We start from the raw sequence: 24,893 nt of genomic DNA on the forward strand, positions 1-24,893 counted from the left end.
TCTAGTGCCATTGCCAGTGGCCCCTTAGTCAGCTGCATGGCTGGGGCAGACTAAGGGGCCACTGACAACGCTCCTACTTTTGATCACATATTGCTATGTGGCTCTGGCTTGTTTGGAACTTCCTAGGTACTAGGTAGACATTTGTGGCTTTCCTCTTGTCTCTGCCTCCCCAACACTGGGATTACAGGCTAGCCTGGCTTTGTTTTGCTGTGTTCTCTGCCTCCAATTTGAGCAATCCTCCTGTCTTTCAAGTCTTGGAATTATAGGTGTACAATACACTTTTTTTTTTTAAATTTTCACTGTACAGTCCAAGTTATGCTCAATTGTCAAATGCTGTCACATACCATGCCTGGCTAAAGTCTTATGTATTCTTTGTATTTGTATACACACATGGTATTGATTAAAAGCTACACCTCGAAAGGTATCAGGGCTAAAGAGATGACTCAGCACTTAAGAACAGTGGCTGCTCTTCCAGAGGATCTGGGTTCAATTCTCACTACCCACCCAACAGTTCACAACTGTAACTCCAGTTTCAGAGGATCTGGCATGTTCACACATTCATACAGACAAAACACCAATGCACATAAAAATAAAATTTAAATCATTAAACCCTGACCTGACCTGGAAAGACGAAAACTAGATGAACAAGCAAATCTAAGAAATTGAACTACATTCAAATAGTTGTGCCAAATTATATATAACAAAATATTTGGTTGCCTCCCCCATAATCAGATCTTAGATATAGGGCCAAAGTGACTAGAGGCCTTGGAACACTAACTTCTAGCAGAAGCCTAAGCAAACATGGGGCTAACAGCCCGGCTAGTATTAAAGAAACAAAACGGCTGGGACAGGGCCAGGCAGCAGTGGTGCACGCCTTTAATCCCAGCACTTGGGAGGCAGAGGCAGGTGGATCTCTGAATTTGAGGCCAGCCTGGTCTACAAGAGCTAGTTCCAGGACAGGCACCAAAGTTACAGAGAAACTCTGTCTCAACCCCCCCCCCCCCAAAAAAACCCAGAACCCTCTGGCCCATTTAGTTATATTCATCCCCTAGTCTACTCATAAAGGCTAGTCAAGGGACCCATATTGGTCACCCCAATGCAGCACATACCATCCCTGTACCAGTAAAGAAAGGATATGGCATTACTAGACACGATTCATCAGTAATTATAGATTGCTTTATTAATGTTAAATCATGGCCAGGTCAGTTGGATCAGCAAACATTTTTATTGTATGAAATATGACCACCTTTAACCTCCTTTAACCAGCTTACAAAATAAGTTTGTGTTTGTTTTATAGTACTTCCACTAATGTTCAAAACTAATGACTGAAAATTTCCAAAGTACTGAAATCTAAGATTTAAATGTCCTGGGTCAGCTTTTAACCTACACAATTAATTCCAGAATTAGAAACTGCATGGGCATCCAGCCCTCACCCACCCACACCCCTGAGGCAGAGTCTCATGTAGTCCAGATGATGATGTAGTATCATCTCAAACTGATGATAGCTGAATTTCTGAGCTTCCTGCTACCTGTCAAACTAAAATTAAAAAGAAAAGTATTATGCATATGGGTGTTTGGCCTACATGTATGCCTGTGTACCACATGGCCATGAAGGCCAGGTGTGGATCCCGTCTTGATCCCTGTCCTCTGAAAAAGCAGCCATTGCACTTACCTGCTGACCCATTTCTCCTGTTCTCCCCTGCCTATCCCAGTAGTAGATGAGGTGTATAATGCTGTAATAGCACACCAGCTGAAAACTGTTCTCAAAAGAGGAAAAACAGCTGAGTGAATCGGGGTGGTTTTGTAGTCTTCATTTTTCTTTTTTTTGAGTTTTTTGAAACAGGTTTCTTTGTGTAGACTTGGCTGTCCTGGAACCCGTTCTGTAGACCAGGCTGGTCTTGAACTCAGAGATCCATCTGCTTTCCAGTGCTGGGATTGAAGGTGTGTGCCACCACTGCCCAGTTCAGTCTTCATTTTTCATCCTAGTTTAGGACTTGAATCACCGTTTGCTAACCACAGTAAGCAGACAAGACTAAGTCTGTGGTCTGGGGTGCTTTATGAGTAAAAAATAGCAAATTAACTTTACATATGGCCTTAAGAGTAGAAAATCTACAAACTGAAATTTTTTTTCCCAAAGGGCATAGGCTCTGGACGTGGCTCTTAGAGACCAGGTCTGAAGACAGGGTTTCTCTGCGTCCCGAGTTCAGGGATTAAAGGTGTGCATCACCACTGCCCAGCCCAGCTCCAACCTCTTAACAGATGGGATTGCTTAAAATCTGTATCAACATTCAGTTTCAGGTTTAGTTTTGGCTTAATTATTACCCTTTGATGAATGCTACATGACCTACTGATGTTTTGAAGTATTTTGCCTACATACATAAAAAAAAGTACAACTGTCTTATAAATACAACCTTTGTCTTATAAGGACAAATCTAAAATAATCTACCAATGCTATTCTCACAGGTATTATTTTTATCTCCTTTTATACTCTCTAAACCCTCTTTCTAACAGTCCTCTATGAAATGGAAGTTACAGTTCTGTCTGGAAGTTTCTTTGTATCACATAAGCACTAATTGGTTTGGTGTTCTGTCACTGCGGCCTGTCTCTGCTGAGCGGTCTTCACAAATCTGAGCAGATTGACGATGGCAGCTGGTGTCACTCCAGGTATACGACTAGCAGCCCCAATCTAGGAATTAAAATGACGAAAGAAGCAAAGTGAGCTATGGCACATAAAAACACATCAAATTTCCCACGTTGATAGGACTACAGGCAGGTGCCATAACACCCAGCTATTAAAAATTATCTGAGAGCTGGGTGTGATGATGGCCATTAGAAAGCCTTTAATCCCAGCACTCGGGAGGCAGAGGCAGGTGATTGTCTGAGTTCTAGGCCAGCCTGGTCTAGAGCCAGGACTACATTAGTTCAACTAGTTCCACTCCTAGCACCCACAAAGTGACTGGCTCAACCATCTATAACTCCAGTTCCCGGGAACATGAATCTGATGCTCTCTTCTGACCTCCACAGGCTCCAGACATGCATGTACTGTGCATAGGCACATGTAGGGAAAACATACATATACAACACCCCCCCCCCCCCCGTTTTTTTAAGAAGGAAAATAATTTGGTCTAGATGGCAATTAACACAGATTCACAACTGGTCAACATGCAGAAAATACAAGACTTTGGAGTGCTCAGTCCTAAACGAGACATCTGTACCAACACTGTTCCCTCCAAGTTCAGGGATCGTGGAGGAAGAAGGGATGGAAAGATGCTCAGAGTGGATTACTTAAAGGAAGCAGTGTTTTCAGAACACAACAGACAAGGCTTGCCTAAGTTCAAGCCAGGCAAAAATCTCATGATGGAGTGAGGAAGGGGAGGAGGGGGGAGAGCACAAAGTCCCCCTGTAGCTCAGTTATTGTCTTTTCATAATTACTGGGAGGGAGGGAAAGAATCAGTTTTGTTTTTCGCTTTTGTTTTAGATGAGAAAACATTATGCTTACATTACACTGCTTTGCCTCAGTGGCTGTACCAATTGTACAAATTGGTACACAGAGGGTGTGTCCCAATGCTTTAGCACAGGGTTAGAATAAAATCCATTTATTTTTAAAGAAAAATTTTCTTTCTAGGTTATTGTCATGTGCATGAAATTTTTTTTTTTTTGTTTTCTTTTTGAGCCAGTCCTAAAACTCACTCTGTAGACCAGGGTGGCTTCAAACTCACAGAGATCCGCCTGCCTCTGCCTCCCGAGTGCTGGGATTAAAGGTGTGCACCACCAATGCCCAGATCATGAGTGTTTTTGAATGTACATAAGTACACCATGTACGTGCAGTGCCCTCAGAGGTCAGAAGGGGGCATCAAATTCCCTGGAACTTGGGAGCCACCATGGGAACCAAGCCAGGGTCCTTTGCAAAGCAGCAAGGGCTCTTAGCTCTAGAGCAACACTCCAGCCCCAAGATTAGGTTTCTCAAGATCACTCATGTGACCATTCTAAGTCATTAAAATAAAGCACTAGCCCTTTCTGGCTTAGCTTCTAACTTGTTTTTCCCCATTACTTGTTTGCTTACTGTCTGTGGGCGACTCAAGTGTAGCTTCTCTCGAACTTCTTGGGACAACGACACATCCTTGATTGTTAGATAATCTAAGTCTTGTGGCAGTTGGAAAGCTTCATCTCGCTGAACCTCCTTTATTTCTTGTAGTTGATACAATAATACTGACTCATAAGTAGCTGGTAAAAAAGAATGAGAATTCTATTATGATACATAACTGTGTTTGTACAGCCCTTTACTATTTACAAACAGCTTTGGCATGCATCACCTCATCAATACTTGATACTCTGAGACAGGTAGGGCAGATAATCTCATGTATCCCAGGATAGCCTCAAACTTGCAGTGAGGCTGACCTTGAATTCCTGGTTGGTGTCCTTTTTGAGGTGAAAAAACTGTCATTCAGCCTCCACTGGCAAAGGGGTAGTAAGCACTACAGGTGTCTGTCATCACGCCCAGCTGAATCTGACCATGTCAGTGCAAATGTTAAATCCTAAGGATGGGCTGTTTCTCCAAGAAAATGGTTCTTAAGTTATTTTCTTCTTCTTCTTTTTTTTTTTTTAAAATATTTATTTATTTATTATGTATACAATATTCTGTGTGTATGCCTGCAGGCCAGAAGAGGGCACCAGACCCCATTACAGATGGTTGTGAGCCACCATGTGGTTGCTGGGAATTGAACTCAGGACCTTTGGAAGAGCAGGCAATGCTCTTAACCTCTGAGCCATCTCTCCAGCCCCCCCCCCCCTTTTTAAAGATTTATTTATTTATTATGTAGACAACATTCTGCTTCCATGCATGCCCACATGCCAGAAGAGGGCGCCAGATCTCATTACAGATGGTTGTGAGCCACCATGTGGTTGCTGGGAATTGAACTCACGACCTCTGGAAGAGCAGTCAGTGCTCTTAACCACTGAGCCATCGCTCCAGCCCTCTTAAGTTATTTTCATGTGAAGCTGTGTGTGGTCCCAGGATGAACCATGGCCTATACATGCCTGACAAAGAGCTCTGCTGCTCAGCTGTGCTCCTGGCCCCAAGGCAATCATTTTCACAAGTGGGGTTCTTGGTTGGCAAACATAACTTATGCAATTTAGTTAAGGTTTTTATTGAGAAGTAATGTTATAAAGAGAGCTTGGCAATTATTTTATCAAGCATTCTATTCTTAGAAAAATAAAGTCAAACTGGGTGGTGGTGGCGCACGCCTTTAATTCCAGCACTCGGGAGGCAGAGGCAGGCAGATCTGCGAGGTCAGCCTGGACTACCAAGTAAATTCCAGGACAAGGCCCCAAAGCTACACAGAGAAACCCTTTCTCAAAATAAATAAATAAATAAACAAATAAAATAAAATAAAAAAATAAAGCTGTTTGGTTTTGGTACTGGTGATTAAGACCAGGTCTCAGGGCATCGTGAATGCTAGGCAAGAAGACACACACTCTACCATTACTAGAGTTATGTCCCTAGCCCCTTTTATACTTTTTAGACATTGTCTTACTGAGTTGGCCAGGAAGACCTTTTACAATCCCTGCCTCAGCTCCCAAATGCTGGGATTACACAGGAATGCTTCACTATACCTGGCATAATCTTATGATTCATAAATAGCCCTCAGGGTATAATGTAAAGTGACGTGTAGTGATATTTCATTTGTATTTTAATAGGTAAATCTTGCCTGAAGATCAGAGAGTAAAACAGCCCCACTGGTCAGCCTTACAGACCAGGCAGTGGTGGCACACCTTTAATCCCAGTAGCCACACTAGTTTGTCAAAGAAACCAGGTGGTAGTGCACACCTTTAATCCCAGCCCTAGAGAGGAATATAAGATGGGAGGAGACAGCTCTCACACAGTCTCATTCTGAGATTCCTGGAGGCAGGATTGCCATTTCAGACTGAGGTAGAAGTAAGAGCCAGTGGTTGGCTGCTTTGCTTTCCTGACCTTCAGACTAAACCCCAATATCTGCCTCTGGGTTTTCAGTAATCGTGCTACAGGGGTGGTTAATACTGATTATCAATTTGACAAGATTTAAAATCTCTACAGAAACTTCCCAGCATGCCTGCCAGAATGTTTCCAAAATGGTTTAAATGCAAAGGAAGACCCACCTAAAAGCAGGTGGTATCACCCCACTGGCTGTGGCCTTGGACTCAACAAAAAGGAGAGAGGAAGTGAGTGCTGGCATCTCTACTTCCTGACTGTGGATGCGCTCCGATTATCTGCCTCATGTGCAGCAAACCATAGGTCAGCTGCTCTCACTACCATGCCTTTCCCACCGGGGTGGACTTTGTCTCCTCAAGTCATGAGCCAAAGCAGACTCATTCGGATGAATAACACTGAAGGTTAATTCTCTGAAGTTTGCATGTATAAACTCTTCCTTGAATGTTTTTTTTTAATAATTTATTTTTATTTTATGTTATTTGGTGTTTTGCCTGCATGAATGGAGGTGTCAGAAGTCCTGGAACTGGAGTTACAGATGGTTGTGCTCTGCCATGAGGGGGCTGGGAATTGAACCTGGATCCTCTGGAAGAGCAGTCAGTACTCTTAAATACTGAGCCATCTCTCCAAGCCCTTAAGTGGCTTCTTGCCAGGTACTCTGTCACAGCAACAAGAGAGTAACTATGTTAATACATGGATAGCTGAGATCTTGTATATGGCCATGGGCACATTTATTTTAATCTCTCAGATATAAATTGCAAAACAAGAAAGATAATACAACGTGACACTGACTTCTGCCCTCAAGAATTTTGTCTAGGGGCTGGCATGTAGCTCAGTTGGCAAAGGGCTTGTCTGGCATGCTTGTGTCCTTGGGTGACTCTAAATCCTACCACGCTGACAACTGGTGTCAACCATCGTCTTCCACCACTGCACAGAACCAAGCAGAGTGAGTGGCACACACTGGCAATCCCGGCACTGAGATCTAAGAGCTCACAGTCATCCTCAGCTGCTTAGGAGTTTGGGATGGCCTGCACTACATGAGACCATGTCTCAAACAAACAAACAAACAAATCACTGGAGAGTAGTTAAGATCGCTTGCTGCTCTTATAAAGGGTCCTTTGGTTTCCAGCACCCATATCACACAGTTCACAACTGAAGTCTGTAACTCCAGTTCTAGAGGATCCAACACCCTCTTCTGCCCTCCATGAGCACCTACATACATGTGCATACACACACAGAAGCAAACATAAAAATGTAAATAAAAATAAAATTAAAAACAAAAAGGATTAAAAGAAACTTGTAAGGTTGGAATATTAAAGTGGCAACTTGAAAATTACCCGTATATATTGTACTTTAACCCAATGTGGTTTCTTCTAAACCTCAAGTGGGTGTTGGAATTTTTTAGGTACTGGTCTTCACAGAGCAAGAACAGCTATGTCATGGTTAAATTATTTCCTGGAAACAAGTTAATGATAAGTGCTTCTGGACTATGCTAACTGGAACCTAATATTTACTGACCAAAGTAAAGCTGTGCACCAAGTTAAAAAAGGTAATCTAAGCAGCTGTTTCCACTGCTACACCCTAAATAGCTAACGAAGCTCTTTAGTAGAGGAGTCATAATGGCGAAATAAAGTCTGTACTCTTCTTGTAGGTTGTCACTAGTACGGGGTGACGAGTTTTGTTTTTTCAGATTTCACAAGTTATTTTTAACCATGCGTCTGTGGTGTATGTGTGTGAGTGCAGGTGCCTGTGGATCCCCTCGCAGCTGAAGTTGCAGCTGTGACGTGGGTGCTGGGAACTGAATGAACTCTAGTCCTCTGGAAGAGCAGCATGTGCTCTTAACCACTGAGCCATCTTTCCAGCCCCATCAGGGTTACTTTTTAATCAAATTTAATTTTTTAATAATGGGTCATTTAAATAATGTTTCTAGAATTTCTCACAGGTTTCTTTTCATTGCTAGCCTTTTATAACATTACACAATGCAATGGCAGTCAACATATGGCCATTCTACATACACAGCCAAAGCATGGTAAGCTGATAGACCTCTGGAATTGAAAGAGAGCGCCAACCCTGCAAGGAATGCACCATTCTTACCACCCTGGTTGTTCCCCAAAGAGTAAAGGTCTTTTCCTGTATAAACAGCACTATCAATCAAACTTTCCTACCATTCCCATAATCATCCTGTTCTGTGCCCTTTTCACGGCTTGGTATCTACGGAGGGCAAACCTGCCAAAACCTAAAGCCAGCGTGATCCTCTGGCATGCATCACTATATTCAGCGCGTAGTTAGACAGGTCTACTACTCATTCATAATCTGCACATCCAGAGAAGAGAATACAGGCACCGAAGGAAACACTCCCTTTTACCTTCTATTTTCAGTCTTCTAGCCAGCTCTCTGTAAGCAGTATACTTCTTCAGGGGCTCGGGAACAGCACTGGCCAGCAACTCCATGTCAACTCCTTCATACTTAAGAACATCTAGAGCACTGCCGATGCAAAACCTTTATCAACATAAGGATCTATACCCTATAAGGCAAACTAAGAACAAAATCCTTGGCGTAATACCAAATATTAGAATAATTAAATGAGACTTTTAATTTTTTTCCATATATAGTGAGCAAATACAGTAGCACCAGGTCAGTCAGGGTAGTGAACACTTTTAATCCTAACACTCAGGAGGCAGAGGCAGAAGGATCTGAGTTCAAGACCAGCTTAGTCTACTTAACCAGTCAGGGCTACGACCCTGATGCAGAATAAAATAAAGACCATAAACCGGGCGATGGTGACACACGCCTTTAATCCCAGCACTCGGAAGGCAGAGGCAGGCGGATCTCTGTGAGTTCGAGACCAGCCTGGTCTACAGAGTTAGTTCCAGGACAGGCTCCAAAGCCACAGAGAAACCCTGTCTCGAAAAAACAAAAAAACAAAAAAAAGGAAAAAGAACAATTGGGGCTGGAGAGATGGTTCAGCGTTTAGGAACACCAGCTGCTCTTTCAGAGGATCTGGGTTCAATTCCCAGCACCCACATGGTAGCTCACAACTGTCTGTAACTCCAGTTCCAGGGGATTTGACATGCTCACAGCAATGCACATAAAGAAACAAACTAACAAACAAAACAACAACAACAAAAGGAACAATTGATTCTCTCTGGGCGTGGTAACACATGTCTATAATCCTAGCACTCGAGGCAGAGGCAGGAGCACTGGGAGTACCAGGCTAGCCTTTGTTACCCAGAAAGTTTGAGGACAGCCTGGGTTACATAAAATTCCAGCTTAAAACCCCCATCCAAAAGTATTGATTTCCTGACTTCCTGACTACATTAGAATTACACTGTTATTAAGGTTTTATGAGGCACTCGTGCACGCGCTCTCTCTCCCTCTCCCTCCCTCTCTGCTTACAAAGAATATCCTCTGCTGACCAGGACTTTGTCACATCCATCTGGAGGATGAGGAAAGTGTTTCACGTCTATTCAGTCTTGGTTAGTATACTATGAATGAGCCGTCCTTCTGCAGGCTAGGGTTCAGATGATTGGTGTCCCTCAGAGGCTCTGGAAGTGCAGTCTATGTCACATTGCTGAGGCACACCCGAGGAAGGACAGTGACCACAATAACTAGGTCTCTGCTCTTCAGAAGAGGCAACACTCTATTCTAAAGTCAGTGTTCATGCTAGTGAGTTCTCTACATTCCGGTTTCCCATCTCTCTATATGGTCTCTGAAGAGCAGCACACGCTTTTAACCACAGATACCTCTCTAGGCCCTCATGGGTTACTTTCAAATTAAATGCCACCATGAATCGATCTGATGGGTTAGAATACCCTAAAAAAGCTTCAGCAGAGTTCAAAGAGAGGGAGCTGCCTAACCTTAGAGTTTCAGCTTCCAAATTTGTAGCCAGATAAAGCTTTTTAAAAAATAAAATATGCACGGGGGCTGGAGAGATGGCTCAGTGGTTAAGAGCATTGCCTGCTCTTCCAAAGGTCCTGAGTTCAATTCCCGGCAACCACATGGTGGCTCACAACCCTCTGGAATGAGATCTGGTGCCCTCCTCTGGCCTGCAGACATACATGCAGACAGAATATTGTATACATAATAAATAAATAAATAAAATAAAATATGCACCGGGCGGTGGTGGCGCACGCCTTTAATCCCAGCACTTGGGAGGCAGAGGCAGGCGGATCTCTGTGAGTTCAAGACCAGCCTGGTCTACAGAGCTAGTTCCAGGACAGGCTCCAAAGCCACACAGAAACCCTGTCTTGAAAAACCAAAAAAAAAAAAAAAAATTGATTAATAGAACTAGTAAACAGATATATTGACATCAATGGTGACAATGTGGTGTTTCCAAATTTGTAATATGGAGCCTAATAACTAATATCCTATTATTTTATAAAGAGGCGAGGTCAGCCATAAGGACTAGTGCCCTCATATCTGCCATGAAAGGGCCAAGAGCTTAAAGTAATTGTCAGTCACGAAGAAAGTTTGGGCCACTCACTCTCAAAATAAAACTAAATACAACACAACAAAAACTGGGAGCACACAACATCCATAAGAGCCGTCACAGAAAGCAAGTGTCATAAGAGGGAGGGCACCAGTGCCATCGTGATATGCACACTGCACCTCTAAAGTACAGAGGATTACTGATTTGTGCCCTGCGGCTCCCTCTCCTATCTAAAGCACATTTTCCAAATGGAGAAAAAACAAAAAAGAAAACAAAAAACAATGGTGAACACCACATTTTGTGTTATTCAAGGTCCCCAGAATCTATTTTTGTCCTAGCACTTGAGTGTGGGGCAGGATAATCAGGGGTGCAATTTATTCATCCTAAGCTACCGCAGCTTTTGAGCAAGTTTAAGGCTGGCTTGGACTACATAACACAGACACACGTCCCTTGTTCCTATAGCAAAAGTGCTCCTCTATGAACGTCCTTTAGTCTGAGGCCGTGTAACTAAACTGAGGGACAGAAAATCTCAGAAGGCATGGTATTTCAAAAAATTTATAATAAATACAAATAAGAACATAGAACATGCCGGGCAGTGGTGGCACATGCCTTGAATTCTAGCACTTGGGAGGTAGAAACAGGCAGGATCTCTGTGAGTTTGAGGTCACCCTGGTCTACAAGAGCTAGTTCCAGGACAGCTAGGGCTGTTACACAGAGAAACCCTGTCTTGAAAAACAAAAAAAACACACACACAAAAAAAAAACTTAGAATATATAATACAATGAAAAAAACAAAAAAGAATTTATAATATGGGTTTTTTGGTTTCTTTTTTCTTTTCTTTTTTTTTTTTTTGAGACAGGGTTTCTCTGTGAAGCTTTGGCTGTCCTGGAAGCCACTCTGTAGATCAGGCTGACCTCGAACTCAAAGAGTTCCGCCTGCCTCTGCCTCCTGAGTGCTGGGATTACAGGCATACACCACCACTACCCAGCAATGTATTTTTTTTTTTAATTAAATGATTTTCCTTACCATAGACCATGTATTAGATGGGACCACTCTAATTGGTTTGAACCTAGCCAAGAAAATGAGTCCTTCTATTTTTTGGTTTGGAGCTTCTAAAATTGAGGAAGAACAACAAAAGATGGGTACCACAAAGAAATTATACATATACAAAAAGTTAAGAACTGAAGAGATGGCTCAGGGGTTAAGAACACTGACTGCTATTCCAGAGGGCTGGGTTTGATTCCCAGAATCCACAGGGCAGCCCATAACCATCTGTAACTCTAGCTCATGGGACCTGATGCCCTGTTCTGGTTTCCTGGGCACCAGACATGCATATGGTGCACATACATGTAGGCAAAACACCTATATGTAAAAAATAACTTATAATCATACATGAATGTATTTTATTAAGAAAAAATTTTCACTAGCTATGGTGATATATGCTTTTAGCCAAGCACTTGGGAGGCAGAGATTCTGGGGACTGAATCTAAGGCCTCACTCATGCTAAGCATGCAGTCTACAAACAAGTTATAAGCCCAGGTATACATATTTTACTTTTCTTTTAAAATTTATTTTTGAAGACAGGGTCTTACAGAGCCCAGTTTAGACTGATCTGAAACTCCTGCTCCCATCTCCACCTCCTAACTGCTGAGATTAATGTCAACATGCTCACATATTTACATATACTGAATAAGTAGATAAATTATACTAAAGTTGCCGAGAAGCTAAGAGCAAGCTGTATTCATTTAAAATGTGTAGGTAGGGTCTGTATATGGTATGCCTCTGAAATCTCAGTTTTCAGTAAAAACTAAGGAAACCATACCTGACAGGAGGGCTTCTATTAATACTTATAGGAGCTTGTGGAATTAACTTTTTCCACTTGGAGCTTGAAAACTCAATGGATTTCAACACAGACATGCCTTCTTCTAAAGACGACTTCATCCAGGAAGCTCTTTCATATCGCTGTGGGGACACACAGCCAGCGTCCTTATGGGCTAGGTAAGGAAGAGGGAAGAGGTTTCAAGAACAATAGAATGCAGGGCGGCTGCACACACCCATTATAAGAGCACTTAGAGGCAAGGGAGGGAGACTACAGTAATTCAAAGATGGCTACACATGAGACATTGTCAACAGCCCTTCACCCCAACTTCCCCTTCCCGAGGCAGGATGTAGAACAGCTATACTGTAAGAGATCCTGCCTCAGAACAACTACACAAACCAACAAAAACCCCCAAAAAGCAGTGCAATACCTTACAGGAACGTTAGTTAGTTACCTCTGAACGTGAGGCGCATGTCAGCATTATCCGGACGCAGTGACAACCGGAACTCTACCCTGCTGGTAAACATGCGGTATGGTTCGCTGGTGCCCAGTGTGGTGAGGTCATCAATTAAGACTCCTATGTAGCCTTCTGTACGACTTACAATAAAGGGTGGTTTTCGACTGACCCGAAGACTGGCGTTGATTCCAGCTATCACACCCTATAAGAGGACTGAAATGTTTAAGAGGCCATTATGAACTGAACAAACAGCTATTCTATTTAGCACACAACCTGGAAAAAAACCACACACAGGGAAGGAAGAGCCGGTGAGCAGGAGTGCACACCTTTAATCCCAGAACTCTGAAAGCAGAGGCAGGTGGATCTGAAAAATCAAAACAAACACACAGGGTAGGAAGAAAGCAGGCTCATCAGGAACATAAATGTGATCCACATTCAGAAACAGAACACATGTTAGAATGTAGGATTCATTCTGCAGAGGATTGGGAGTTTGGGGGTGGATAATCTTTATAAACCTACTTGTGAGACTTCTCTAGCTTCTTTATATGTACAAACACACAAAAGATACAATTTACCCCTGTGTGATGGTTTGAGTAACCCCCCCTTGAGGCTGAATGCTTAGTCATCAGGGAGAAGAATTAGAAGGTGTAGCTTGGAAGGTTGGAAGTGTGTCACTGGGGAAGGGCTGGAGGTTTCAAAAGTCAAAGCAAGCCCAGTATCTCCCTCTTCCTGCTGCCTGTGGATCCAGTTATAGAACTCTCAGCTAGTATTTCTCTAGCACTGTCTGCCTGCATGCCACTATGTTCTTCCCCATGATGAGAATAGACTAAGCCTTTGAAACTGTAAACCAGCCCAGATCAAATGCTTTCTTTTATAAGATGCTGTGGTCATGGTGTCTCTTCACAGCAATAGAACAGTGACCAAGACAGCTGTGAAGAATATTACGGAAGGTTGGAAAGATTTCATAAATCGCCTATCTCTGAAGCATAAGGGCCTCAATTTGATACCCAACAGTCTCATGAAAAGGCCGAGCAGAGTGGAACAGACCTGTGATCTCAGCTCTAAGAAGGAAGAGACTCACTGGTTAGTCAGTTTAGCCTAACTGGTGAGTGCAATGAGAGATTCTGTCTCAAAAAATAAGATGGAGGGATTGGGTCAAGATGTTAAGAGTGTATACTGTGGTCTACAAGAGCTAGTTCCAGGACATGCTCCAAAGCTACCGTGAAATCTTGTCTCAAAACCAAACCAAACCAAAAAAAAAAAAAAAAAAAAAAAAAAAAAAAGAGTGTAACTGCTCTCACAGAGAACTCAAGTTTGGTTTACTGTACCCATGCTGGGCAGCTTACAACCACCTATAACAACAACTCCAGCTCCAGAAAATCCCTCTTCTGGCATTCTCTGGCATCTCAGTCATGTGCACATACCCCCTTCCCATACATATTAATAGGAAAAACAAAGCAAAACAAAACACAGAGCTAGAGAAATGGCTCGGCAGTTAAGGCTGCTCTTCCACAGCCCTGAATTTGATTCCTAGCATCAACATGGTGGCGCCAATCATTTGCATTCTAGGTTCACGGGACCTAATGCCCTCTTCTGCCCCCATAGGTACTAGGCACACACATGGTACACAGACATACATGCAGACACAACACTCATATACAATAAAAAAAGGTGAAGAACAATTGAGAAAGTTATCTAATGCTGATTTCTGGCCTCAAGATGCACAGTGTGCACACATACACAACACAGAAAGACAAAGACAAAACAGTAACAACAACATAATTTTCAGAAATTAAAAGAATTAAATGTTCTTTTTTTCACACTTTAGAAGCAATTCCATATTTTTTCCCCCTTAATATCCTAGCAGATCCAGGGACTCAGAAACTAACTGTACATGCTTTCAAAATGATGCCCAACATGCTGGGCACCATGCACATGTCTGCAGTCCCAACACTAGGGAGGCAAAGTAGAGCTGTAGTTTCAGCACTTGCAAAATGAGAGCGGGACTGGACTTTCAAGGCCAGCCTTGAATACACAGCAAGTCTGAGGCCAATCTGGGTTCATGAGTCTCTATTTGAAAAAATAAAAGATCAGCCTGGGCTTCATAGCAAGACCCTATTTCAAAACAAACAAACAAACAAAAAAAACAAAAAAAACCCAAAAAACCAAAAAACAAGTGCATTATATATAGCTGCTGCTATAAACAGCTATATCCACTTAGCCTGAAATACTATTGTATGCAAGATCTGTATAATGAAATGGTCTCTTTTGGTTTATAGCAACATCTGAATAAATTCTTTCTTTTTTTTGTGTGTGTTTTGAGACAGGGTTTCTCTGTAGCTTTGGTGCCCATCCCGGAACTAGCTCTTGTAGACCAGGCTGGCCTCGAACTCACAGATCCGCCTGCCTCTGCCTCCCGAGTGCTGGGATTAAAGGCGTGCACCACCACCACCCGGCCTTTCTTTCTTTTTTAAGGATTTATTTATTTCTTATGTATACAGTGTTTTGCCTGTATGCTAGAAGAGGGCACTAGATCTCATTATAGATGGCTGTGAGCCACGAAGTGGTTCTGGGAAATGAACTCAAAAATCTCTGGAAGAGTAGCTAGTGCTCTTAACCTCTAAGACATCTCTCTAGCCCCATGAATAAATTCTTACCTGGAGCTTGACATGGTAGAGCACACCGTTAATCCTAGCACTTGGGAAGCAGCAGCAGGTGGATCTCTGTGAGTTTGAAGCCAGCCTGGTCTACATAGTGAGTTTAAGGACAGCTAAGACAACCTAGAGAGACCTTGTCTTAAGCCAAGCAAAACAAAACAAAACAAATTTTACCTGAGCTGCAGCTTCCTCATAGCCAGTGGTTCCATTTATCTGCCCAGCAAAGAACAACCGCTGAACCAAATGTGTCTCGAGAGAAGGACTGATCTGGCGGGGATCTAAATAATCATACTGAACACCATAGCCTGGACAAAGAACAAGTGCACAAGGTAAGCCAAAATCACTGCACTGCCTCCAAGAGGAGCTACAAAGTCTATCAGACACGCCGGGTTTCATCTATTAATACAGACTTTGACAGAGGTTGTTGCTATGTAGCCACACACAGCCTCAAACTTGAAGGAACCTTCCTGTTTTAGTTTCCCAAGTGTTAGTGTTAGGATTACAGATGTGTGTGTCACCATGTCCAGCTTGGGCTAATTTTATGGAGCACTAAGCAACAATGGGAGAAGACCACCTGACTGCTTACTGAAGTAGACCTGTGACCTTCTTTACCTGGATGAACCATTTTGGCTTTCTCCAGGCCTCTGATGCACGCTATCATTTTCTCTTGTAACTCAGCTGGCAGTGTAACAGATAACCCTTGCGGGTAGATAAGGTCAGAATCCATTCCTTCCGGTTCCAACCAAACCTGATGAACACGGTTTGGAAAACGTAAAACCTTAGATTCAATGGAGGGACAGTATCTAGAATAAGACATTGAAATTTAAGGTAAATTCAATGACAAGAAAAAGTTTACCTCATTCCTTAAAGAGACTGAGTACTCCCTTCTAGGCCTTACCGGGGTCCTCTTGTAGTTTCCTTAACGTGACTGTTCAGGTGCAGGTTCTCAAGGACAATCTCATCCACTCTGGGGTTGGTATGAGTCAAGTAACATGGCAGTTGATCTTCTGGCTAGAAAATAGAAACCACATACAACACAGATTTCACTGCCTGTCTGTTTGAGACAGGGTCTCTAGTAGCCTGGACTAGCCTCGAACGCTCAGTGCAGAGAAGCTTCTACCTACTTCCTAACAGCTGTGATTGTATGTGGGGCACCATGGCTGGCATATAACATTAATTTGCTGCTGCTTCTTTTTCTTTGTTTCTTTTTTCTTTCGTTTTTCGAGACAGGGTTTCTCTGTAGCTTTGGAGCCTGTCCTGGAACATACTCTGTAGACCAGGCTGGCCTCAAACTCACAGAGATCTGTCTGCCTCTGCCTCCAGAGTGCTGGGATTAAAGGTGTGCACCACTACTGCCTACCTATTTTGCTTCTTCACTTACTGATTTGCCTCTTATTCAAATAAAACCTACACAATACTGACTTACTTTAGCACACATTAAATTTGTGCATAACTAAGTATTCCTGCCAAAAATAAGCACAACTTATGCTGTTGTTGAACCTAAATTTAAGCAAGTTTCTAAATCTAATTATCAGTTTCTAGGAAAGAAGGTAGAGGAAACAGACAAATCTAGAATATGCTAAGTTCTGGGGGTGGGGATGACTTAACTCCTTTTATTATACATAAACGCTAGGGGTGCTGCCAGAAAATGGTAGCACACACCTTTAACCCAGCACTCAGGAGGCAGAGGCAGGCGGATCTTTGTGAGTTTGAGGCCAGCCTGGTCTACAAGAGCTAGTTCCAGGACAGAGAAACCCTGTCTCGAATACCCGCCCCCCCCCCAAAAAACCCCCAAAACCAAGCAAGAACAACCCAAAAAGAAAACACAATGCAGAAAGTGTTGGGCCATCTAGATGGACACTTGCTGCCAGGCCTGCTCACCTGACTGCAATCTCTAGGACCCATGTGGCAGGACAGAACCAAATCCTAAAAGTTGTCATCTGGCTTCCACGAGCATGCGTAACATGCAAACAAATACAAAGAAATTTACAAATAAATGTCAAAACAAACAAACCAACTGTAGAGAGCCAGAGCAGGATGAGGATGACTCTGGACAACACTGGGAAATGGGGACACTCTGACGGGGCCGCCTATTAGACAACAGCACTGCTCAGTCCTCCATCTCAACACTGCTCTGCGTTTATAAGAAAGGATGTCTGTCTAGTTGAGGTTCAGATTGAATTCTTTAGAGAGAAAGGCTCACAGTCTCTACCATTTACTGTTGAATGCTCCATAACTGTACTATAACAATAAATACGCACAACTTTATGGGGAGGTAACATGGCAAAATAACGACCATGAGTGGCTTTCAAACATACATTCAGGCAAAGCTGATACACTTAAAATAAAAATAAGTCTAATTTTTTTTAAATAAAAAAAAAGTTTATTATAACAGCCTTGTCCCCCCCCCCAAAGACAGGTTTCTCTGTGTTAACAACGCTGGGTGTACTGGAATTCAAAGAGATCTGCCTGCCTGTGCCTCCCAAGTGCTGGAATTAAGGGCAGCTTGACAGTCTCGTTGTATTTTATTACATTTTTGTACATGTGCTTACATGTGTATATGTGTGCATAAACACATGCCACAGCATGTGTGGAGGTCAGAGAACAACTCTTGGGAGTGGGTCTTTCTCTCCACCATGTGTGTCCTGAGGACTGAGGCCAGGTCTCCAGGCACACGCGCGCGTGTGTACGCGTTCTCTCTCTCTCTCTCTCTCTCTGTCTCTGTCTCTCTCTGTCTCTGTCTCTCTCTCTCTCTCGGTTTTCCGATACAGGGTTTCACTGTAGTTTTAGAGCCTAGCCTGGAACTAGCTCTTGTAGACCAGGCTGGCCTCGAACTCACATCGAACTCACAGAGATCCACCTGCCTCTGCCTCCTGAGTACTGGGATTAAAGGTGTGTGCCACCACCGCCCTACAAGTTTTTCTATTTTGTAAATCTGAAATTGTTTCAAAAAGGTTAGTGTATGTGGTGAGTTCTATGACAACAATCCCCACAGGGCCATATATTTGAAAACTTGGTCACCAGTTGTTGGGACTGTTTGGGAAGGATTAGGAAGTATGGCCTTGTTCGAGGAGATGTGTCGCTGGGGGTGGGCTTGAGGTTTCAAGACTAGGGCCATTCCCAGCTAGCCTTCTCTCTCTCTCTGCCTCAGGCTTGTTGGATCACAATTTAAGCTCTAACCTGTCCAGCGCCACATCTGCTGCCATGCTCCCTGCTGTGATGGTCACAGACTCACCTTCTGAATCTGTAAACCCCCAGTGAACTCTTCTGTAGGTGCCTTGGTCATGATATCTTATCACAGCAATAGAAAAGTAACCAAGGCAGTGCACAAAGTAAGTTAGGTAGAAGTAAAGTCACAAGAATGTACAGAAAAACCCAACTGCTAACCAGCTAACGCTTTCATTTTTTTCACATTTTTATCCATTCTGCCACCAGAAGAAGCTGGGCGTGGTAAGTAGGGCTGCCACAAATTCCAAGGCCAGCACAAGCTACAGTGAGTTCTAGATCACATATATTGTGAGAAACCAACCCTATCTCAAAACCAAAACAAATCAGAACAAAAAAGAAAGAGAAAGAAAGATGTGGGGGACTGGAGGGATGGGTCAGTAGTTAAGAATGCCAGCTGTACTGGGCAGTGGTAGCACTTGAGAGGCAGGCGGATCTCTGTGAGTTTCGGGTGAGCCTAGTGAGGTTAGCCTAGTCTAGGACAGTCAAGGCTCCACAAAGAAACCCAGCCTCAAGAGAGAGAGAGAGAGAGAGAGAGAGAGAGAGAGAGAGAGAGAGAGAGAGAGAGAAAGGGAGAAAGGAAGGAGGGAGGGAGGGAGGGAGAGAGGGAGGAAAGAAGGAAGGAAGGAGGGAGGGAGGAAAGAAGGAAGGAAGGAAGGAAGGAAGGAGGAAGGAAAGAGGAAGGAGGGAGGGAGGCAAGATGGGACTGGTTCAGTAGTTAAGAACAGTTGCTTTCCAATGGACATGGTTTGATATCCAGCACCCATGCAGTAGCTCAAAACTCTCTGTAATTATAGTTCTGTGGAATCCAACATCTTCTGCTAATCTCCTTGGATACCAGACACTCAAATGGGCACAGGCATAAATAAAGGCAAAACATTCATACACATAAAAGAGAGCAAAAAATAGGAGGTGCAGGAGAGATGACTCAGTAGTTAAGAACGCTTGCTGCTCTTCTAGAGGCTCAGAGTTCAGTTCCTAGCACCCAGAATGGTCAGTTCACAATCTCTTGTAATTCTAGTTCCAAGGGGTTCCAATACTTTGTTCTGGCCCCCACAGGCAATACATACCTCACACTGATACATATACATAAATAAAAACAAAAATGAAATTAAAAAAATAAAAGCAAAAGAAGCTGGGTGGTGGTGCCTTTAATCCCGGCACTCAGGAGGCAGAGGCAGGTGGATCTCTGTGAGTTTGAGGCCAGATGGTCTACTGAGTGAGTTCCAGGACAAGTTCCAAAACCACACTTTCTCAGAAACCCAAAATAAATGAGTAAATAAATAAATAAAAGCAAATGAAGAGAAAGATAGATGGTTAGGATACTTCTGCTATCAATAGCCAGCATCAGCTATCAAACTGGATCGTCATAAACCATCTTACCTTGATCCACACTGTTTCATTGAGAAAGCTGAATGGGATGGATGGATTATCTGGTGTGTGCTTGTTTAGAATGTTGAAATTAATGGAATCTTTGGCAAGTCGGGGTGGAGTCCCAGTCTTCAGTCTTCCTACCACAAATCCCAACTTCTCCAGAGTCTGAGCCAACCCTATTGAGGGTTGATCCCCCAAACGTCCTGCAGGATGCATCTCCAATCCAATTATGACCATGCCTCTCAGAAATGTCCCCGTTGTCAGAATTACACTCTCTGCATAAACTGTACTTCCATCTGCTAAATGAGCAGAAAACAACAAAACCAGTAAACTACTAGAACAAGACAGATCTGAATACTTTCTATCAGAATCACAGAAAAACTTCTTGCCCCTAGAAACGTGAGACAGTTCAGCCACGCTAGCTAAATCAGTGAGTTCAGGATCAGCGAGAGACACTTGCTTCCAAAAGCAAGCAATGCAGGAGCTTGGCAAAAAAGCACTTGCCATGATGCCTGATGACCTGAGCTTGATCCCTGGAACTCATGTGGTGGAAGGAGAGAGCTGTCTCCTACAAGCTGTTCTCTAACCTCCATGAGTGTGCCAGACATGTGTCTCCACAAACAGAAAATAAATGTGTGGAAGACACTTAACGCTGACCTCTGGCCACTACGCACATGTACACATACCTGGATGCACGTGGGCACGTGTGCACCCACGCGCGCACACGCGCGCGCGCGCGCACACACACACACACACAATATATGTAATGAATCTCAAGAATTTAAGAAGTATGGTAGGGAAAACATGATATATCATTACAAATTCACATATTCCTAAAATCAGCTTGGCAGTGGTGGTGTATGTCTTTACCCAGCATTTGGGAGGTAGAGGCAAGCGTATCTCTGAAAGTTGGAGCCTAGCCTGGTCTACAGAGCAAGTTCCAGGACAGTCAGGGCTACATAGAGAAACCCTGTCTTGAAAAACCAAAACCAACCAACCAAACCACAACAACAACAAACCCCCAACCAACCAAAAACCAACGCCCCAAAAGCAGTAAATGCATGTTCCTAAGATCACATGGGCACAGTGTTTAATTATGAAGGTTCATTTAGAAAATTATTGGCTGGAAAGATGGATCAGCAGTTAAGAGCAATGGTTGCTCTTGCAAAAGAACTAGATTTAATTCCCAGGACACTCATGGAAGTTCACAACTGTCCATAACTCCAATTCTGGGGGATCAATTGCCCTCTCTGACTTCTGCAGGAATCAGGCATACACACATTGTACACAAATACATGGAGACAATCATTCATACACATAAAATAAATATTAAAAAAGAGAAAATTAGCTGATTTTAGACTTCTGGCTAAATATGACATGATTTCTTCATCTTTCTGAAACTATCGAAACTTAAAGGAATAAAAAATTGTACAAAACAGGCCTGTAGAGCATTTTCTCAACTGGTGAATAAAGTGGGAGGGCCCAGCCCATTGTGAGCGGTGCTCCCCCCAGGTGCCATAAAAAGCAGGCTGAGCAAACCCCGGGGAAAAGGCAGTAATCAGCACCCTTCCATGGTCTCTGCATCAGCTCCTGCCTCCAGGCTGTCGCCCTGTTTGAGTTCCTGTCCTGACTTCCATCAATGACTGCCTATGAACATGAAAGCTAAACCGCATAAACCCTTTCTTCCCCAGTTTGCCTTTGGTCACAGTGTCTTGTCATAACAGCAGTAACTCTAACTAAGATAGGAATGCAGGGCCAGGTGTACAGCTCAGCGGGGAGAAGGTAATTTGACATGAATTAGAATCGCAGCATGTAAGAGGCAGAGTTAGCATCCAGGCATTTACACGGGCCTGCTCTCAGGGACCTAGTAGGACACACCATCAACAGCAGCCGAGCTGTTCCACTACAGCTATGGCAGACACCAAGTAGACCACTCTCCTTACGCGCCTGTGCAGGGCCAACTCCTCCCGCCCCTGGCTCTCTTTCCTTCTGCCCTCACTCAGAGGATGCCTCTGCACCTCCCCCCAGTAAACCTCCAGAGTGAGGGGTGTGACTAGGTGGTGTCCCTGGCTCCAACCCACCAAGGTCATCTTCCTTCCTGCGTGAAACTTCCACAGTAAAGGCTTTTTTTAAAAAAAATATTTATTTATTTATTATGCATACAATATTCTGTCTCCATGTATGCTTGCAGGCCAGAAGAGGGCACCAGACCCCATTACAGGTGGTTGTGAGCCACCATGTGGTTGCTGAGAATTGAACTCAGGACCTTTGGAAGAGCAGGCTATGCTCTTAACCACTGAGCCATCTCCCCAGCCCCGAGTTTGAGATTTTTCAAAGCCATTCTCTGCTATACTGTTAGAGCCCTGCCCAGGATGTACAGGGGGGCGGAAGGGATAGTAAGAAAAAGGGGACATGGTTGAGGTGGCTCAGTGGGTAATGAAGCTTGCTGCCAAGCCCGGTGGCCTGAATTCCATTCCCGGTACCCACATGTTGAGAGAAGGGAATCGACTCTCGAAAGCTGTCCTCTAACTTACACATACATGCACGTCACACATAAAATAACAAGCACAGAAACAAATTTATGACAGATGAACCTGGGTAAAAGATAAACCTATGCAGGCTCTGGAGTCTTACGCTAAAACAGCACCTATGAACCCGGAATTGGGCTGCGACTCATTGAAATGGATCATTACACTCATGATGATCAAAATGAAGAGACAGAGGGCTGTTTCCGTAATTTTCCTTATCCGGGCAGAGAAAACAAGAATTTCCTGGCATAGGAAAAACATCTCCATACTCTTCTCTAAAGCACATGTCTCCCAGGGTCTGTTTGCCGGGATGAGCATTATTAGCCAGTACATACCCAAAATAACACCGCTGACCCTGCACTTCCCAGCGTATCCAGGCTCTGCTTCTGTGAGAACTAGATCTTCTACAGCTCCCTCCTGAACAGTGAGCAGGGGCGTATTCAGGATTTCCTTCTGTCAAGAGAGACCACCAGTTGAAAGAGCAGCTGGAGGGACCCACAGTCCTTCCTGTCCTCACCTCTGCTCACCTGCATGTTCTGTTTATAAAGCTTCCGATCAATTTGCGCTCTCAGCCCCCACACAGCAGGGCCCTTTCGCCGGTTTAATACTTTGTAATGTATGCCAGACTGGTCACAGATCCGCGAACACAAGCCATCCAAGGCATCTACTTCCCTCATCAAATGCCCCTTTCCGATGCCACCAAAGGAGGGATTACAGGACATCTGACCTAAAGAGAATGGACACAATCATGGGAAATAAACGAGCACCTTGTACATATTATTTAATAAAGAGTTGCTCCTCTAGGTAATTGCTCATTTACAAAAACATCTTTTTCCTCTAACTTCAAAGACAGGAGGGAGTAGCCGAGGATGAGTGACCCATTCCCGCTGTGTTCCTTTAGACCGAACCTTCCGAGGCAGTCATTCTTCTTCCTGGAAGCCAAGGAACTCTTGATACTGTACCAAATTTCCTTAAAACAACCATGTTGGCTAGGTGTGATGGGGTACACTTTAAATCCCAGCACTCTGGAGGCTGAGATGGATGGATCACTGTGAGTTCCAAGCCAGACTGGTCTACACAGCAAGTTTCAGACCAGTCAGACACTGAGACCCTGTCACAAAAAATAACAACAGGCCCAATCATTTCGTTCCAAACTAGGGCTGCTTTTATTAAACTCATTTATCAGAATTATTAATAGGCTTCTGAAATGTTCTTAAATATATATTACTGAGTTGACAGAATAAAGGTTTTGCACGACTGTGTGCATATGCATTGTGCTGAAGCGACAAGTGTACTTCTACGTTTAAAGAAACATTACTTGCAAGAACCAAGAAACGCGATAAATCTAATGTTCGTTAAGTGACAAGAGATAAAGAGGTGGCGGGTATGCGACCCCGCGAACCAGCAAGTCTTAAGTCCGATACTCTCAATGGCGCCGTTGGTCACAAGGGCTTGACAAGCTCTCGGTGAGCGCACTATGTCGCTTAATCGAGCGGGCGTGAAAATGTCACTCACTCTGTCTTTGAGGTGAAGATCCAGGAAGGTTAACCCAGCAACCTAGCACGCTCTCCAGTCCTCCGCTCCCACACCCCGTGCACCCACCGCTCTTGCCGACCTCAACCCTGCCCGTGCTCGGTCCGCGGCAGAGTTCCCGCCGCGCACCACCCCTGGCCTCGCGGCCGTGCGAGGCCACGGGCTGCTCACCGATCGTGTCCACGCGGTGTGTGAGGAGCAGAGTCCGCGAGCCACAGCGAGCGGCGGCGGCGGCCGCCTCGGTGCCCGCGTGCCCCCCTCCGATCACGACCACATCGAAGTGCGCGCTGCACGGAGCGGCGCTGTCGCTGCGGAGGCGACACGAGGGCAGGCGTTTGCCGAGGGACGCCGCGGCCCAGCGGCCACGGGCTCGGAGAAGGAACATGCCGAGGGCGGACGGAGAACCCGAAACAACCGAGAGTGGAAGCCCACAGGGCGCCGCCACCTTGCCCTGCGTCAGAGCGCAGCACGCCTGCGCCCAGCGTCGCCTCTGATTGGCGGTTGGAGTCGCTGAGGCCCCGGGTTGGCGCGCGCAGCCTGGGTTTGTCCGTTCTCTACCTTCCCGGTTCCTATGGCGCCGGCTGGGGATTCTGCCTTGAAGGTTGAAGTTAGACCTTTCAGGTGGGCCAGTCTTTATAGCCAGGTTGCCACTCACGAACAATGAGTTTGACCAGTTTGTCTTATCAGGTTCTTTGAATTTGCGGGCACATTATTGTTTGGTCGGAAGCGACACCTCAGCTCCCTGGCACCCCTTTATACAAAGAGTCTGAATTGTTTAGGGGGGGGGGGCTTCACCCCAGTCCCCTGGCATCCATCTTAAAATGTTGGGCGGAAAACTCCATTCCAAGCTCCCTCCCCTGGGAATGGCCGCCGTCCAGACTCCACCCACAAGGAAGCCGGCCAAAC

General features: G+C 44.3%; 1 protein-coding gene across 1 annotated transcript; it reads right to left on the reverse strand.

Moving 5' to 3' along the window:
• Window positions 1-1,156: 1,156 nt before the first annotated feature.
• Window positions 1,157-24,472, reverse strand: Mto1 (mitochondrial tRNA translation optimization 1). Its single transcript, XM_075965141.1, has 12 exons — window positions 24,159-24,472; window positions 22,982-23,181; window positions 22,790-22,907; window positions 19,936-20,225; window positions 16,226-16,338; window positions 15,940-16,130; window positions 15,502-15,632; window positions 12,668-12,872; window positions 12,217-12,388; window positions 8,331-8,449; window positions 4,064-4,224; window positions 1,157-2,686 (listed from the first exon to the last, which is right to left on the reverse strand). Exons 1-12 carry the CDS (start codon window positions 24,370-24,372, stop codon window positions 2,570-2,572), a joined length of 2,031 nt encoding a protein of 676 aa, XP_075821256.1. The 5' UTR covers window positions 24,373-24,472; the 3' UTR covers window positions 1,157-2,569.
• Between the last annotated feature and the right edge of the window lie 421 nt (window positions 24,473-24,893).

Source organism: Microtus pennsylvanicus, chromosome 3 (assembly GCF_037038515.1).
Source record: "Microtus pennsylvanicus isolate mMicPen1 chromosome 3, mMicPen1.hap1, whole genome shotgun sequence".
Classification (NCBI taxonomy): domain Eukaryota; kingdom Metazoa; phylum Chordata; class Mammalia; order Rodentia; family Cricetidae; genus Microtus; species Microtus pennsylvanicus.